We start from the raw sequence: 19,585 nt of genomic DNA on the forward strand, positions 1-19,585 counted from the left end.
CCAAATTGCTCCAATGGAGCCATCGCTGTGGGAAGGGAAAATAAAGGGAGGGAGGGAGGGAGGGAGAGAAAGAGAGAGAGAGAGGGAGAGAGGGAGAGAGAGAGAGAGAGAGAGAGAGAGAGAGAGAGGAGAGAAGGAAGGGTGGTAAAGTGTAGAAGCAGATGGCTGCTTCTCCTGTGTGCCCTGACCAGGAATTGAACCCAGGACAGCCACATGCTGGGCTGACTCTCTACCACTGAGCCAACTGAGCAGGGATCAGAATAACTATCTTAAGGTAGAATTTTCCTGTGTTCATCATCATTTTAAGTAAAAAAGAAATTTTCTGGCCTGACCTGTGGTGGTGCAGTGGATAAAGTGAAGACCTGGAATGCTGAGGTCACTGATTCGAAAACCTGGGCTTGCCTGGTCGAGGCACATACTGCAGTTGATGCTTCCTGCTCCTCCCCCCCTTCTCTTTCTCTGTCTCTCTCTAAAATGAATAAAGTCTTTATATATATATTTAAAAAGGTAATTTTCTGTGGTCCAAAAAGGTCATTAAAAAAATAGGAAAACTCCACCTGAACAGTGGTGGTGCAGTGGATAAAGCATCAACATCGAACATGGGGGTCACTTGTTTGTGACTTTAATTGTGGGCTTGTGGACTTTCAGCACGGGGCCACTGGAGTGAGGGAATCGTCCACACAATCATAAAGCTCACCAGCTTGAGTCCAAAGGTCACTGGAGTGAAAAGCTTAAGGTCTCTGGCTTGAACAAGGGAATACTGGCACAGCTCTGGTCAAGGCACATAGGAGAAGCAATCAATGCATAAATAAACTGAGAGCAATTATAAGTTGGTGCTCCTCACTCTCTCCTCCCTCTCCTAGAAGCAATCAGTGCACAATTACAGTGAAACCAACAATGTGTTGGTGCTTCTTACCCTCTCTCTCCCTTCCTCTCTCTCTTAAAATAAAATAATAAAATAAAATAAAAAAATAAAGTCCCATCCTGTCAGATAGTGGAATATCAGAACTAGAAGGGATCTTAAAAAAGAAAAAATACAAACACTCTAATGATACATTCGATATAATAAACTGCATGCATGCAACAACTCCGGTTTATTTTTTAAATAATAGTATGTTTTATGCTTATATCATAGTTCATACAATATTTTTTAAATGTTCTTATTGGTTTAAAAGACCCTACAGTATAAAAGTGGCCAATGTTACAGTAGTTCATACTTCTTACTCTGATCTGCTTCTGGACATGTTTTCAACATAGAAACCTCTATGATTGGGATGTCTCAGTCTTTCAGTTGATAGACTTCTGAAAGAGAAGTCTAATTAATATCAAGAGGTAAAAGACTATTATTCAGACACAATGTCCTTTTTGGTCACAAATAGCTTCTAGGAGAGTGTAATTACATTTGTGTTTAATGTAAAAATTGTTAATTAAAGCCAGAAACAAAGAGTAGGAGAGCAACTATGAAAGAATGCCAAGTGAAAGCAATATAAGATTTTAATTTCATTTGACAACTACACTTCTATTTGTATTCAAACAGCCTGAGAACCCTTCTTTAGAAGCTATATCATAAAAATAATTACTTTTTGAAAATGTCTCTCCACTCATTATTACTGTAATTTTGTCACCTAAATACATTAGAAAAATTACATAAAGTTTGCCTCTTTAGAAATTATAAAAACTTTTTTTCCAATTAAAATAAAAAAATTCTATTCAAGGAAATTATTAATTAAGCTGGTTATTTATTTTTGGACAAGTCCAGTTTCCTCATTATTAAAATAAGGATAAAAATGATATCCCCAGATGTCTGATAAATATCATAAGGTAATATGTGAAAGCACCTTATATGGCAAATATAAGATAGTTTTTCATTTCTCAACTATGTTATAAATTCCTAGAAGACCAAGATTATATCTTTGATATCCAGACTAAAGACCATTTTATTTTTTACACTCATTTACCTTTCATGCCTACTTAAATACAGCAGTATTTCATTATACGTGCAATTATCTGGGAATACTATTCAGTAATCCACACAACACTTTCCTCAATTAATCAGAATTAATAAATTTGCTATAAATTATAATCCACACTTCTCAAATTAAGTAATCATATATATTTAGAATTTTAAAATATGATTATGTCTCTGGAACAGTGAAAACTTGTTAATATGTGCCTAAACAGGCAGTGACTCAGTGGATAGAGCATCAGATTGGAACACAGATAACTCAGGTTTAAAACTCCGAGGTCACTGTTTTGAGTGCATGTGCATCCAGTGTGGCTGGCTTGAGGAAGGGGTCACTGGCTCCATTGTGGCCCCATCCCACCCCTGGTCAAGGCACATATGAGAGCAATCAATGAAAAACTAAGATGCCACAAAGATGAATTGATGTTTCTCATCTCTCTCCCTTCCTGTCTGTCCTATCTGCCCTTCTCTCTGACTCTCTGTCAAAAAAAACAACTTACAAAATTCATAAATTGTGATGATTTAATAGTTGACATTCTCTGAAATCAAATTGAGGAAGTAGTGATTATTTATTTCTAGCCAAAATAAACACTAAGAATACAAACCAGCTTATTAACATGATCTACATTAAATAAAAGGTGAAATATGCATTATTTCTCACCCTCTAAAAACTTAGTTAACATTTGGCCCATCAATATTCCATAGGATGACAACACTCCAGTGAAATTAAGAGACACAGATGAATTCCAGCTTAAACTCAACAATCTTAATAGCAGACATACCATTAAACAAAGTATTAATACTAGCTATTTTCAAGAGAGTAATAAATTTTAATTGTCTGATATAATAAATCCAAAAACAAAGCTTACATTAAATGAAAAGGATGGTCTCTCTCAGAATAGACTTTCACATAATGTGAAATGTGAATGCTTTTCCTTTTCACTGTGACAGTAAAATTTCCAATGTACTAACAACTCTCATTCATTGAAAAGACATTCTAGAGCAAGGTTAGTCAACCTTTTTATACCTACCGCCCACTTTTGTATCTCTGTTAGTAGTAAAATTTTCTAACCACCCACTGGTTCCACAGTAATGGTGATTTATAAAGTAGGGAAGTAACTTTACTTTATAAAATTTATAAAGCAGAGTTACAGCAAGTTAAAGCATATAATAATAATTACTTACCAAGTACTTTATGTTGGATTTTCACTGATTGGCAGAATAAATCTTTATAAAACAACTTACTATAGTTAAATCTATCTTTTTATTTATATATACTTTGGTTGCTCCGCTACCACCCACCATGAAAGCTAGTGGGCGGTAGGGACCAGGTTGACTACCACTGTTCTAGAGGCTTTAAAGGGAGTGGGGCAAACTCGTACTTTTTAATTCCCAGGATATCACAGACACATTGCCAGAGTATAACTTGCTTCTTCTGAGACAAGTGACCCTTGTCCTCACTATCAAGTTTCTAACAAGACATCCAACAAATCTTAACTCTGGAAGCCTTTGCTCAAACTCTTGTATAATTGTTTTCATTTTTTTCTAATTAGATTTTGTTTTGAAAGAGTACCTTAAAAAAAAGAAAATTCTAAACAATAGTACAAACTTTTTGTGTAGGAAATTATGAAATAGGATCTCCCAAGTGGGGTAAATTGGTACACAAGCATACCAAATACAAAACTGAAAGAACAGATCATTATTTATGTCAGCATGAGGAAAAAGGGATATTCTTGATTCATGATTAGCACATCATTTCACGTGGCAGAAGAATGCTTGGGCTGTTAACAAGGCTTCTTGAAAGGCTTAACAGTTTATGAATGTCCTTTTAACTTAGCTGCATTTACCATTTCTAAATATACAATTGTATTTGCTAACATACTTTTTAGCAAGTATAAATGTAAAATCATAATTGATTTTAGTTTTTTTCCAGATTTAGACATATGATATTCTGGGGATTTAACTAAAAAAAAGAAAGAAAGTTTAACCATCATGTTGTCATTTTCATATCCAAGATAAATATTAGTTATCTTGGCAAAACACCAGGCTAGAATTCCATTGATAGAAGTTATTTTTAATTAAATATTTTCTCTACCTAATTTGCATAATAATCATAAAGCTTATTGGGGCAGTAGAGTAGGAGGACTTGGTCATTAAAAGTGCTTTCACCCATTTAACATAAAGAGCAAACTCGGAAGCTATGCAATAGAATCCTTGAATGAAATTAAAACAATACTTTAATGAGAACATGCACCCCAAAGTTTATAGTGAACCCAGGGTAGGAAGGAAGGGATAAGCAATTTTTCTTGTCTGGACCTAAATTCTCTTTAAGTCTAAATTAACATGAGGAGCTCAATTCTGAGATCTCAAATAGTATGGCCACTGATAATGAGCATTAACAGCGTGAATCCAATGATCTTGTCCTAACCGCTAACTTTGAATTAGACCAGGTAGAGTAATGCTCCCCTCAACTTTAAATTGCATTTACTGTATCCAATATTCCTGATTCTGGCTAATCAAACAAATTTGGAAGTATGTATTTGGTAAGATATTTTTCTTACTAACATTGTCTTCTGGATTTTAGAACTCCAATGAAAAGTAATCTCATGAGGGGAATCCTTCCTGTAGTATGGCTAGAATACTTCCTCAGTGGCAATTCTCCAACTCCATGATGCAATTTTTGTTAATTCTACTGATGGTTCATTCTAAGCCACAGAGGTAATGGAGTAAACCCGAATGGCTCACATGCATTTCATTCTGCAATAAAAGCCTAATCTTGAGATTAAAAGAAGCAATTAAAGAGGGAACAGAGACACAAAAAGTCATTCTAAGCACCAGATAACCAGAGCAGGTCTAACTAGGCACCTATCTGCTCTGAACGGTCACAAACCGTGAACCTTGTGGGTGTTAGTAAATGTCTGTGGAATTAGTGGGACATAAAGAACAAAACAACTCTGTTCTCTCTTTTACCCCAGGGCCATTACAGATCTTTTTGGTACACACTACCCCTAAAGCAGGCTTTTTCCTCCACCTAGGGCAGCCATGCACACAGGATCCATTTGAATTATGTGACAAATGAGCATTTCAAATTAGCTACTTTCCAACACCACCTATTGACTAGACTGTCTTTACCCCACAGTACATTTCTGCCTCCTTTATCAAATATTCATTGACTGTATAGGCATAGGTTGTCTTCTGGACTACAAATTCTGTTCTATTGAGCTATATGTATGTTTTTATGCCAGTACCATGCTGTTTTAATTACTATAGCCTTGTAGTATAGTTTGATATCAGGTAGTGTGATAGCTTCTACTTTGTTCTTCTTTCTCAAGATTGCTGTGGCTATTTGTGGTCTTCTGAAGTTCCATATAAATTTTTGGAGTACTTGTTCTAGTTCTGGGAAACACATCATTGGTATCTTGATAGCAATCGTGTTGAATCATAGATTGCTTTGGGTAATATGGACCTTTTAATGATGTTAACTCTTCCTATCCATGAACATGGTATACACTCCCACTTATTTGTATCTTCTTTAATTTCTCTTCTTCATATCTTATATTTTTCCAAGTATAGGTCTCTTACATCCTTAGTTAAATGGGAAGTTTGGACAGATACGTGCAAAAAAAAAAAAATGAAACTAGACCACCTTCTTTACACTATACACAAGAATGAACTCAAAATGGATTAAAAGTTTAAATATTAGAGGAGGAGGGTATAGGGGTGATAAATAATGATGGACGAAGATGTGATGGGGGGTGAAGTCATGAACACACAATATGGACTATAGACAATTGGTTATCTGAAACCTGTATAGTTATGTTAATCATTGTCACCCCAATAAATTCAATTAAAAATAAATAAAAATGAGATAAAATTAGCTACTTTCCCTACCCAAAGTGATATGCAAAATAGGGCTGGGGGGAAGTATCTATCTAAACTGTAATTTCTACAACAACTTCCATCTCAGTGTTTTACTGATATGATTAATATAAAATTTGAATATGAAAATGCCAGCATCTTAAAGGACACAATGTGATTTAATTTTCATAATTTTTCTCCTCCCATTTGCTAACTCCCTAGCATACTGCATTTAATTAAAAGATAAAAAATATTAAAAACAGTTGATTCCACACATTTAAAAAAATTAAATACTGGTCAATTCCACTGTACTTAGAATAAAGTTGCTAGACTAAAATGACATTAATAAATGATTCAGTCTTTCAGAAGCCTTTGTTACCATCCCGGGTATGCTGCTGCCATGTGAAACGATGTGCTAGTCTTCAATCAAGAATCTCCCTTTTTCTTCAGGATGACATACATAATGAACTGAGGCTGACATAAATAATGATCTTTGTTCTTTCAGCTTGATTCCTGGTGTTTGGTGCACTTATGCACCATTTACCCTTGTTGGAAGAACACTTTCCATAATACATGCAGAAAAACACGATCAAATCTTGCAGATCTTCAAACCACACCCAAGAACACATTATCTATTACACACACACACACACACACACACACACACACACACACACACATCTTTTGTTGATATTGGACTGGGATAAAGGAATCCATGAAAAGTAATCTTAAAAAAATTCTATTTGCCAAAAAGCTATTTATCAAAATTTAAGGGGAAATGTTTAAGAGGTAACTTTACCTAACTTCCTACTTTCCTTTCAGAGAACCAACAGACTCTTTTAGGACATTAGTTTACTTCTTTTTGTCATTCCCTCTGTTTAGAATCAGTTCTTCAACTTTGTCATTCAACCATATCCTCCTATTCTTTTTTTCTTTTTTTTTCTGAAGCCGGAAACGAGGAGAGACAGTCAGACAGACTCCCGCATGTGCCCGACCGGGATCCACCCAGCATGCCCACAAGGGGGAGACGCTCTGCCCACCAGGGGGCGATGCTCTGCCCCTCTGGGGCGTCGCTCTGTTGCGACCAGAGCAACTCTAGCGCCTGGGGCAGAGGCCTAGAAGCCATCCCCAGCGCCCGGGCCATCTTTGCTCCAATGGAGCCTCGCTGCGGGAGGGGAAGAGAGAGACAGAGAGGAAGGAGAGGGGAAGGGGTGGAGAAGCAGATGGGCGCTTCTCCTGTGTGCCCTGGCCGGGAATCGAACCCGGGACTTCCGCACGCCAGGCCGACGCTCTACCACTGAGCCAACCAGCCAGGGCCTATCCTCCTATTCTTTAAGGCCTGACTTAAATGCTACTGCTCCTCAATTTTTTTGACTTAGTGGTTCTTAGCCAGGGGAAATTTTGACCCCTTGGAGACATTTGGCAATGCTTGAGGATATTTTTCCTTGTCATTACTTGAGGTGGGATGTATGGTACTGGCATCTAGTACAGGGATGCTGCTAAACATCCTATAACCCATCTCAAAAAAAAAAAAATCCCCAGAATATTGAGAAAGCGGCTCTAATTGGATGTAGTTCTCCTTTCCCTCACCCCCCACAGCACAGCGATTTACTTATTTTATTATATGATGAGATTAACAAAACATCCATAATTCTCAACAACAGTATATATACCAAAATAGCAATCTTTCAATTATTCATACCAACACAGAGGAATTATGATGTAGTTAGTAAAAGCAAAACAGGGCTGCAACAATGACCTGGGTATCTACTATACTGCTGCAGCACAGTAAAAGAAGTCCTTCAAAACACTGATAGCAGGCTCCTCAGTAAGAAAACCAGCCATGAAAGCTGTACATAAAGAATCTGGCCTTGAATCCAAACTTACACTAAGATTACTGCCACTGGGAGGTTGAAAGGTTAAGAAATAATCATGGGAGCCATGCAGAAAAAGAACTGTTGTTAGACAAAATACTGGTGATCCAAATTGAAAGATGGTAAGAAATAAACATGAGAAATTATCAGAAGCAATTCTTAGAGCATTAATAAATTTTCCTCTTCAATTAAGAAAAAAATAATTTATGACAATCACTGTCCCTCTGACTTACTTAAGTTTTATGATTTCTAACTTGGATAAGGTACTCTACACTAAATATTAAGGACAAGCATTTCTCAAATCACCTTTATGTGTCAAAGTTTGATCTTCAATCTAGACCTGGGACTGACAGACTTGTTTCATGACTCAAGCTACAGAATTCCTCACCTCCTTTTTTAGATATACAGTGAGCAAGCAAGCACAACCACAAACTTTCTGAACCTCAGATAACAGATGTCCACACACATCAGTTCAATCTTATTTGATGGCAGAAAAAAAAATGCATATAATGTATTTTGTACTAAAAGATCTTGGTCAGGAAATTCCCTTTAATATTTTCAGAAATTAAGCTGATTAGGTATTTTATTTCATGACTTTCATTTTCCATAGTGTATTCTCACCACAAAAATGAAAACCTAATAGAAAAACTACACAGGCAACTTGACCCATTATTATAAAAATTAGAAATTATTGGTAATAATATTTTCTTATTTTTAGTACATTAGTTAACAAAAATGTAAACAGAGTTGGCTTGAAATATAAAAAAAGTCATTCCTGTAGGTAACAAAATAAATTAAAAGTAATTTAGTCACAAAAGTTATAAAATAAACTAAAAAATAACCAAGAATAAGAAAGACTTAAAAATAGTTTTAGAAATTGCCAATTTGACTGAGACAATTGGCTCGCTATATGTATCAGACCAATTGTATTCTGTTTGCTTTCCATAGCTATCTACAATAATGATGGAAACAAAACTGGGAACATATGTGAGAGCTGGTTATTTTTTTCAATATATAAACGATAGAACAAAAACATGTACACTTCTATCATTTTCCCAGTTAAAATTGTCAAATAAAGAAACAGAGCATAATAGTGAAGACATAATCACTACATAGAACTTGCTCAAATTTGAAGCTGGTTTATAGTTTGATAGATTAGGGAAACAAGAACATGAGACTCCATCACCTACATAGGTCTATTCTTATCTCAAAAGATTATGCTATGAGACATTATCAACAAAACAATGCTGACTATAGTCTGAACAGTGACTTTATAAGGTAACAGATGTAGCTAGCTATAAGAAAATAAATTTCCATCATATTCTGGTATGCTGCAAAGCTGATGAGTGAAAAAATTTTGAATACAGTACTGTTGTCATCCTTCTTTTTCAAAGATTACACTACCTGACAGAATATCTTGTCTCAAGAGATAAATTAGGGACTGTTAGTCTTTTGTCCAAGGAGCACATATGAAGCCAGACCTTTGATTAGAAATCATCACTGCGATCTGAAATGTCTGTTGCCATTTGCAACGTTGCCTCCTAGACTTGAGGTCACTCTTGGCTTAAGACAATCAATTCCATTTCTGATACTGTCAGATTAGTCTGGCATTTGCTGTGGTTTCTCAGTCATCCAGGTTGTTTTGTCTCATTATCTAAATGTTACTGTCTAAGTGAGTTTATCTGACCAATTACAATCCAGACTTAAGAATCATAATATGAATAAAATAATCTCATTTTAAATGTTCGATAAGTTTTATCATTTAACTCAATAAAAAATTGAAGGTTTGTTATTTTTTAAATTAACTTTGTTATTTATTAAAATAAATAAAAATGTTTCCTGGGTTTGGGACTGTTCCTGCTAACACAACACAGGTGACTTTGTCAGATTCTCATTTGGACCATATATTCACAATGAAGTCAAGGTACATTATAGCAATGTAGCTTGTTCTTATCAGAGGTCACTTAAGTTCTTCAAGTGCCAGGTACAGATAAAGTTGATTAAATAATCATTCTGTTAAGTCAAGCATTTGAGTGATTAGTAAATTGATGATTTCAATTATAGTAGCCCAGAATAGAAAAGTGTAGAAAACAAAACCAATCATTTATTTAAAAAAATTACTATTGAATGCTCTCCTGTACATTCAGGGTGCTAAATCACCAAAACACTGTAAAGGTGTATTACCTTTAACTCAGCAGCCCCCAAAGGAATGTTATCAATCAAGCAGATAGAAAAACAGTAACTCACTTTAAAACATAAATCTTATGATTGGAATACAAGCAATTTCTTACCTTTGTTTCCCTTATTTGCATTTTTCAGATTTTCTGCATTGAATGTTGACTATTTTGTTCAAAGGGAAATGTTATTTTAAAAATAAAAAAAATTACAGTGGCGCAATGTGAATTAATATTAACCAGCTTTGCTATACTTGATCAAAACAAAACACTCTCTGGTTCATTAGATTCCATCAATAACTAACCTGCTCGGTATGGCCATGATTGAGGTTATCTTTTTTACTGGACAACACAAGTTGTACAACACTGATCTTGCTTCTCTGGCAGGGATGAATAGTTCATTTGCCTGACGATCTCAGCAAAAAGTTCATCCACCATTGATTTACTTTTTGCCGATGTCTCCATGAAAGGACAGCCCCATTCTTGAGCCAGAGCTCTCCCTTCTGAAGACATAACCTCTCTTTCTGGTTCCAGATCCACTTTATTTCCTACTAGGATTAGTGGGACTTTTTCATATCTCTTCACTCTGACAATCTGATCTCTCATTGGCTTGATATCCTATTCAAACAATCACAAAAAGAAAGAAAAAAAATTAGGCTGTTTGCATAACCATAACAGAACTATTACAATCTCACAAGAACTCATCCTTCAATAGGTATAGAAAGCTGAATCCAAAATAAAACCACACATCCAAATAGATAAAATGTCATTTTCCCCAGTGAAGTAGGAACTAGAAAATTTCCACACCATACCTGCTGGATGTCTGTCAAGAATATAAAATATAGGTTGTACACTAACCTTAGGATTCATTTAATCATTTCTTTCTCACAGTCTATATTGATTGAAAAAGTAAGTTCCCAAATATTATGAATCCATTCATACATAAAAGTGTTTGGCCATCTCCTTCAACATATCAGTTTGTCCTTAGTCTTCTTAACACCTGATATTCTAGTACAGGACTGCAGCATTTATGCATTCCTAAGCCATTTAGCAAGAGTGCTTGAGAGAAAGGTTTTTAAGTTGGAAACAAAAACACTGTGTCATGCCTAGATGACCCAAGTTAAAAATTGATTCATATACTTGCATACTTCATTTTAAATTTAATGGTATATTTTTACTGCAGTAAAATCAAACACCTTAAAATACACTTAAATATAATAGAAACTACTATAACAAGGAGCAGCTCCTGGAAGAGACAGGCAGGCAGGCGTCTGGGTGGGAAAAAGACACTTTTTTCTTTACCTACACTTGGGTGTACAACTTGAAATTTCTCCCAAGTGTATTACTTTCTCTAAGTAATCACAATTAATTACAAAATATGAACGCTTTAGCAATCCTCTAATACCATCAACTCTAAGGAATCTTTGATTAAAGACAGAATTATAGATTTATACTAACATATTTTTTTAATTTTTCATAATGTAAAAAGTTTAACTTAAATATAAACATGTATTTAAGTAGTTACAATAAACAGAATATTCACATGTAGGATGAAGGAAAATGAGGGGACTGAGAAAATTACAGAACCACAGTTATTTGATATTTGCAACAATTGTATTTAATCATGTATCAATCCAGTTAGTTCAAGGTTAAGTTTCTTTTCCTTGTCTTCATGGAAACCTAAGTTCAGCTGAGAATCTAAATTTATGGCATTTAGGTTTAAAAGAATTTAGGTCTCTATTGATTTTTTACTCCCTATTTAATGGCTATAACAAAAGCAGATATCACTGATATTGTATGGAAAACACTTCAAAAGACTTCCCGCCCCAAGAGAGTCAACTAATAGAATAGCAAATCTCCCAAGAATCCTTCAGAAAGAAAATGCCTGCCAAACAGTGCCTTTAGTATTGTTTTTGGGAAAATGCTTTTATGAGATTATTGCTTTAGAATTTAAGCCTACATAAGATAAAACTGAGTCTGCTCAATATAGCCAATTCATTTACGCATAACTTATTATGTTTACAATATAAAAATCCTGAAGTACTATACTATATCCAGTTACTGAAAAAGTTCACTACAGTATTTTAAAATACTAAGAAAAGTGGAATTAGCATATTAGCTTGACTAAAGTACTTAATGTCTCTTAAGTAAGCAACTTTAGAGAATACCTTTAAATACAGAAAAATATACATTTCCTAAAGCAATGGAGGTCAACATAACAGATCAATATATGAGGTTATTTTCAAGGTATAAATAGCAACATTTATTGAATCTTTTAAAGTAATGTTAAACTTTCAGTCTGTTTCCCAATGGAGGACGGGACAAGTTTTCCAAGGAAAGTGGACCATCTCCAGTTTGGTCACCCAGCCAGGTTTAAAAATCTGCACTAGTTCAGTGTTCCCAGATCCACATATTTTCTACAAATACACTGATTGCTATCAGAATCAATTTAGATAGCTGCAAAAAAGGAGGGTCATTTTACATTTTTGTTAGTTCTGAATTCCAAGTACCAGTCTTTTCAATAAGTAACTTTTCCTTCAAATGTTACAAGTAAGTAAAATGCCTCGAAGGCAGGTCTTGAGTTCATGTCGCAGCACTAAGATTTATGAATCTGGTTGAGAAACTTGGGTGAGAGAGGGAGGGTTTGGGGTGGAGAAAGCAGCCACAGAGGAGTTACATATGCAACAGATATTCAATTTTACATAATTTTCCTTCCAAAGTGCTCTATTTACCCAAGGTTATCTATTAATGTTGTTTTGTTGAGTATATCAATCAATACTTGTTGAATACGCAACTTCAGAAAGTTACATACCAAACTAAATATATACGGACTAACCCATTTCGTTTTCACTTTTCTTTGACTGAAAAATAACTTTAAAATATTTGTTGACGGTTGTTATTTTACTACTGTCTATAGAAATAGCCCAATACTTTTTCGTGAGAGAGGTAACATCAAGAATGCGCCATGTCTAAGTTTGAAAAGCAAAACATAGTCTTCAACGCACGGTTCAAGCAAACCAGAAGTAAAAGTAGGATTACCACACCCCCTTTTAACAAATTACAAGACTTGGTTTGGTTACCTGAAAAGACTGTTGATTAACGAGACTATAAACCAGGATGAAACCCTGGCCGTTTTTGATGTAGAGATCTCTCATGGAGGCAAACTGTTCAGTTCCCGCAGTGTCCAGAATTTCCAGCACGGACGGGGAAGAGTCCACTTCGATCTCTTTGCGGTAGAAATCTTCAATGGTGGGGTCATATTTCTCAATGAAAGTCCCAGTGACAAACTGCACAGTCAGGGCAGATTTGCCAACCCCTCCGCTTCCTAACACCACTACCTTGTATTCCCTCATGAGTCTCACCTTCACTAACTCCCACACCACAGAGGAAAAAGAACGCCCCGCTAGCTGAGGCGCGCCTTGGGGAGGCGGAAGGTGGGCGGAAATCTGCGAACTCGGGAGAAGAGTGCAGAGAAGCAGAGGGCCCAACTGGGGAAGAAGAGGAAGTTAAAGGCGGGGGAGGGGAGAAGGCAGAGCGTGGGGGTGGAGGGGTGGGGATGGGATGGTAATGCCCCTCCTATAGGAACTGAAGCCCAGAGAGCGTGGGGAGGAGGGCATTACTGGAGAAGCTCAACAAGGGTGGGGAGATGAAACGCGTCCCTCGGAGGCAAGGGCTGGAGGCCGCAGATCTGGCGGGGCGACCGAGGAGCCCGCAGTCAGGGGCTGCCCGCACCTCTCCCCCACCCTTCACACAAAGGGGCCCAGGGACCCCGCTTCCTGCTCTCACAGCTGAACGGGCCCAGGCCTGTGGGCTCCGCTCCAGTCACTGTCGCCGGACGGGTCTCTGGGCCGCGGCTCCCGCGGGCGTCGTCCGGCCTGTGACGGGAGAAAGGGGCACATGTTACTCGCTTGACCCCTGCCTGCCCCAAACCAGCAGCCCTGGCTGTCGCCTACACCCAGCTCCCTCCAGGACCCAGCTGCCTCCTCCAATGCTGCCGCCGCCGCTTACCCTGCTTTCAGCAGCCGCCGGCCGCCGGGAAGGCTCTGTCAAACCAAGGCCATGGCCTCTCGGTCTCACCGCAGCCCCAGCGCGGCTATTCGCAGGGGGGAGAGGGCGGGTGCCGTCCTGGCGGCGGCGGCCGCAGACACCGGGCAAACCCACCTTTTTTTTTTCTCACCCACCCCCCACCCCCCCACCCCCAGCACACACCCGGAAGGGTTTCCCTGACACACTGTCTGAGTTGCCCTAGTTCTCCAAGACTGTACTGGATCACTTCCGGTACGGAAAGTCCCACCTCTTAGGAACGGGGCGGGTGGCGCTGGGGCGGCGCCCTGGTGAGGGAGAGGGCTGAAGATTGTTTTTGGTCTTTGCTATACCCTTGGCAAAGGGCCTCTCTGAGAACCTCCAGCCTCCGTCATTTCCCCGCCGGCCCGCTGCTGGTGCTGCTGCTCCTGCGTCTGCGGCTGCTGACAGTCCCACCCCAAAGTCATTGAAGCCCCTCCGCGTGTCATCACTCTCAACCCGGTCTGAGGACTCGATCAGTTCGTTGGCCTGTACAGGATATCCAGTAATAATCTATCGACTGGGAGAACGCAAAAACATCCCTGGACTAGAAGTGACAGTGAAAATAAAACAACCAAGAAAGTTTATTCTCTTTGTTGATTATTTCTTCCAAACTCATATTTTTTCTAACAAATGCGTGCAAACTACCCTTAGATTTCACTATTGCTGATTTCAAATGTGATATGTTTTATCTAGCTGTGCCTGATAAGTGCTTTTATCATCTAGGAAGTGTGCCTTGACTCTACCACCGAATGTCAAAGTCACTCCTCTTCCTTGTCACAGGCTCAGACAACAAAAGGATCACAAATACACTTTACAGGTACTTTAACTCAGCTTTGCCTCTGTTTGATTCCAACAGCTACAGAGCAGGAAAGACAGCAGGAAAAGGTAACCAACACTCAGGGCAGAGTTGATTGTAAATTGTTTATTCCTGGGGACTAACTTCTTATAGCCTTTTATTATCTGTATGCACAGCAATTTGCAAGCTGGCCTTTCCTCATTAAAGTTTGTTTTAGTGGACATCCTTCATAGTCATTGAAATTCCAAAGGAAAGGACTCTGGTGTTAAACACTAAGTTTCTATTTTTAGATAAAATTGGTACTTCTTACATGTCTTTCCCTCTGCCAACTTTCTATTTCTAAACTTTGTGTCAGATCCACAGTCCAGAAAACTAGGTTATATTTAAGACATTTCACTCACTTTTTGATTCAAGCATGCACCTAGAAACCTGTGAGACTCCATGGCCAGCTGATTTAAACTGATTCCAAATTCCTTCACTGTGATCCCTAGTGATCAGAATGTATAAAAACTATTACCAACTCCAAATTGTTACATATTAGAAAACAGGCAAATCACAGGAGTGTAAAGAAATCCAACTGTGTGTCTCTCTGAGTATTCCCTAATGTCACAGTATTCAAGAAAAGTTTAGTTCAATTTCTCCTCAGCCCAGGGTTGGTGCAATCAGTGCAGTGAAGTCCCCAGCTCTGGATCCAGCGAGCTGCCTGGGTCTTGCCTGCTAACTGAGGCATTGCCCTCTACTGGAAGAAGTTTGATCTATGAGTTATGCGTTTCCCCATAGGTCACTGCTTCCTCCTTATGTGCTGTTGCCTGATTTGGAGCTCTGCTGCCAATCTCTTTGTCTAGCTGTCTCCAGACTTTCTCTGTATCGCGGAATCCGGTGCTGCACCAGCTCTGCTTGCAACTGAATCTACATATTACTCTTCTGATCTAGCAATCAGTGTTGAGCAGTTCTGGCAAGTTTCTGCACTGTTACTAAATTGCCAAGACAGAGTTCTTCTTTTTGAGGTCATCCGGCCTGGTGGCAACTCTAACAGTTCTGAATGTGTTAGACAAAGTGTTTTGGGTAGAGTTCTTTGTTTCCCCATGCAGTAAAAGATAGTTCTCCCCTCAGTACAGAGTTCTATTGGGTCACTGTCAGCAACTACAGCGTTGATAAGTGTCAAGCTCAGTCGGAAGACACTTCTAAACTATCTTAGGAAGGAGGGGTCATTACAACAGGATTTAGGAAAGCAAACAATTGGAAATAATTTAAATGTTCTCCAATAGGTGATCAAAAAATAATAAGTGTGTGTGTGTACATTCACAAAATGGGATACTATCCAGTTTTTTAAAAATCAAAAATTGATTCAGAAGTGTCAATATGGGCCCTGGCCGGTTGGCTCAGCGGTAGAGCGTCGGCCTAGCGTGCGGAGGACCCGGGTTCGATTCCCGGCCAGGGCACATAGGAGAAGCGCCCATTTGCTTCTCCACCCCTCCGCCACGCTTTCCTCTCTGTCTCTCTCTTCCCCTCCCGCAGCTGAGGCTCCATTGGAGCAAAGATGGCCCGGGCGCTGGGCATGGCTCTGTGGCCTCTGCCTCAGGCGCTAGAGTGGCTCTGGTTGCAATATGGCGACGCCCAGGATGGGCAGAGCATCGCCCCCTGGGGGGCAGAGCACCGCCCCTGGTGGGCGTGCCGGGTGGATCCCGGTCGGGCGCATGCGGGAGTCTGTCTGACTGTCTCTCCCTGTTTCCAGCTTTAGAAAAATGAAAAAAAAAAACAAAAACAAAAAACAAACAAACAAAAAAAAAACCAGAAGTGTCAATATGAAAAAATGGCTAAGATATGTATTGTAAGGCTTAAAATACAAGATACTGAACAAATACATAGTTTCTCCCACTTATGCATAATATGAGTGTATGCAATACATAGTTATATAGCTATTAAAATCTGAAATTCATTCATTTTTGGTGAGGGGTATTATGAAAGAACTTCTATTCATATATTTTAACTTTTAAACAACAATTAGGCATTACTGAGGAAAAAGGAGTAAATATCATTCTATAATATCTTAAAAGGAGAAACAAATAAAAGTTGTTAAAAAAAAAAACCAATATCCTGACTGTTTAGAGGTCAGTGCATAGGTCTGCCCAATTTGAACAAACTCCCTTCCTCCTTTCATGCTCTACCCAAGCATCTCTATACTTAGAAAAGTATTTTTACATACATTATCTCATAAGACTCTAGTTGTTCACCAGTTTAGTTTAGTTTTTTTTTTTTTTTTCAGAGACAGAGAGAGAGTCAGAGAGAGGGATAGACAGGGACAGACAGACAGGAACGGAGAGATGAGAAGCATCAATCATTAGTTTTACATTGAGGCACCTTAGGTGTTCATTGATTGCTTTCTCATATGTGCCTTGACCGCGGGCATTCAGCAGACTGAGTGACTCCTTGCTTGAGCCAGCGACCTTGGGCTCAAGCTCGTGAGCTTTTGCTCAAACCAGATGAGCCCGCGCTCAAGCTGGAGACTTCGGGGTCTCGAACCTGGGTCTTCCGCATCCCAGTCCGATGCTCTATCCACTGTGTCATCGCCTGGTCAGGCCGCCAGTTTAGTTTTATTAGGCAATGAGAATGTCAAGACCAATTAGAAGAGCACTGCCTGGCAGTTGAAAGCCAAAGGCTCTGAACTTAGGCAGACAGGCATTTGAACAGCAGCTCCCACACCTCATAGCTGTGTGACCTTAAGCAAGTGATTTCACCCATCGAAGCCTCTAACTCATGACCTATAATGTGGAACTAATCAGTCAATGTGAGAATATGTGGGAAGTAGTATATCTAAAATGCTTAGCACAGTCCTGTGCTCATTAGGAGCCTTTAATAAATTCTACCTATTTGGTTTTTAAAAGCATTTAATAAAGTGTTATTTTAGAAAATCAACATACATGGAGAGGAAAACAAAACTTTAAAAGCCCAATTATCTCCAAATGACACAAAAATAATAAAATAACTTCATTACTCTTTCTAAAAGTATGTATTTTTAAAAGCTCCTTGTATTTTCTTTCAGGGAAAAATGTTATTTATATGTAAGATATTTATCAACTCATCTTCTATATGTACTTTTTAAACTTACTAAAAAATTAATCTCACTATACACACCATTCTGCACTTTGCTTTTTTTCACTTACTATATCTTGGCCATTTTTCATTTCAGAACATATAGATCTACCTCATGGCTTTGTGTGTGTGTGGGGGGGGTTGTTTATATTTTTTGTTTTTTAATGACTAAACCATGACTAAGTTAACCAGCCCCCTATACAAGGTCACTGGTTGCTTCTAGTTCTTTATATTGAATATCTTCCACACACCTCTATTTTGCTAGCCAATACTTCAAGTGAATTTCCAGTACCTCAATAACCGAAACAACTAGTACTTGCATTTGAAATTATTCTGGCAAATGTTGCCAAATAGTCCTTTAGAAAGATTAAACCAATTTACATTTCTACCAACACAGTATACTGTAACTGTTTCTTTATAACCTCAACCTAAATATTATTAATTTTAGTATTTTATAACTATTGTTACTAGCTTTAGGATGTTTTTAAGGCTAAAAAATGCAGGATAGTGTTATAGAAGAAATTTGGCCAGCTAGATTTCCATCCCCTGATTTGTAAAGTTGGGCATAATACCTGTACTACCTTACAGAGCTCCTTTGAAGTATGAGTGAGACCATCCATTCAAAACACTTAACTTTCCAAACACGAACTGCTTAATAAATGTAAACTGCTCAAATAGTAACTTTCTATTGGTTGGGGAATAAGTTCGTAGCATTTTTATATTTTCTTTTATTTTACAACGATTTGTTTGCTGTTTGGCAAAGGGTAAGTATTCATTCGATAAAACTCTTTCTGCTCTACAAAACTATGTTAATTGTATTTTTGAGTTATTTAATTTTTTATTAGTTTTGAGGCTTCGAAATGGAATACCCAGGAGGCAAAAATCAACATTTTCGACACCTGCTCTTCTTTGCTTTTCATCGAGCTCAAAAAGCTGCCGAAGCAGCCTGGGACATTTGCGACGTGTATGGAGAAGGTGTCATAGGTGAGTCTACAGCACTGAAATGGTTTGCAAAGTTCAAAAATGGCGACTTTGACGTCGATGACACATCCCGCAGCGGAAGGCCTTCTGAATTCCATGAAGAACGTCTCAAATCACTTTTGAAGGAGAACGGTCGCCAAACCAGTCGTGAATTGGCGGAAAAATGAACTGCGATCATAAAACGATTCTCAATCACCTTCATTCAATGGGATTTACCGAAAAATTGGGAGCCTGGGTGCCTCACGAGCTCAACGAAAAAAACAAAGAAAGTCGCCTTCAAATTGCTTCTCAGCATCTCGCCCGCCATCGAGCAACATGCGGTCATAAACAGCGCTTTTTGTACCGAATCATCACGGGAGATGAGAAATGGTGCCTATACATCAATATGAAGCAAAGAAAGAAGTGGGTGGCTCCAGGTGGTACGCCAAAGCCGAGAGTCAAGCCGGACCTTCTTCTAAAGAAGATCATGATATGTGTTTGGTGGGACTGGGAGAGCATGGTGCACTGGGAAATGCTCGAAAAGAATGCCATGGTCAACAAGGAGCTCTACATTGCCCAGCTACACCACGTGAATGAGGCTATTCGACTGAAAAGACCTGATCGACATGGTCAAACCATACTCCTTCACGACAACGCCAGGCCCCATGTTGCACAAGTCGTCAAAGCCGCACTCCAAGAGCTCGAATGGGTGGTCCTTCAGCATCCGCGGTATTCTCCGGACCTTGCACCGACCGATTACCATCTTTTCCGCTCCCTGTCAAACCATATGAAGGGCGTTACC

At 38.6% G+C, this 19,585-nt stretch overlaps 1 protein-coding gene across 1 annotated transcript; it reads right to left on the reverse strand.

Moving 5' to 3' along the window:
- Positions 1–10,174: 10,174 nt before the first annotated feature.
- RAP2C (RAP2C, member of RAS oncogene family) lies at positions 10,175–14,042 on the reverse strand. Its single transcript, XM_066356679.1, has 3 exons — positions 13,878–14,042; positions 12,950–13,744; positions 10,175–10,487 (listed from the first exon to the last, which is right to left on the reverse strand). Exons 2-3 carry the CDS (start codon positions 13,220–13,222, stop codon positions 10,209–10,211), a joined length of 552 nt encoding a protein of 183 aa, XP_066212776.1. The 5' UTR covers positions 13,223–13,744; positions 13,878–14,042; the 3' UTR covers positions 10,175–10,208.
- Between the last annotated feature and the right edge of the window lie 5,543 nt (positions 14,043–19,585).

This window comes from Saccopteryx leptura, chromosome X (genome assembly GCF_036850995.1).
Source record: "Saccopteryx leptura isolate mSacLep1 chromosome X, mSacLep1_pri_phased_curated, whole genome shotgun sequence".
Classification (NCBI taxonomy): domain Eukaryota; kingdom Metazoa; phylum Chordata; class Mammalia; order Chiroptera; family Emballonuridae; genus Saccopteryx; species Saccopteryx leptura.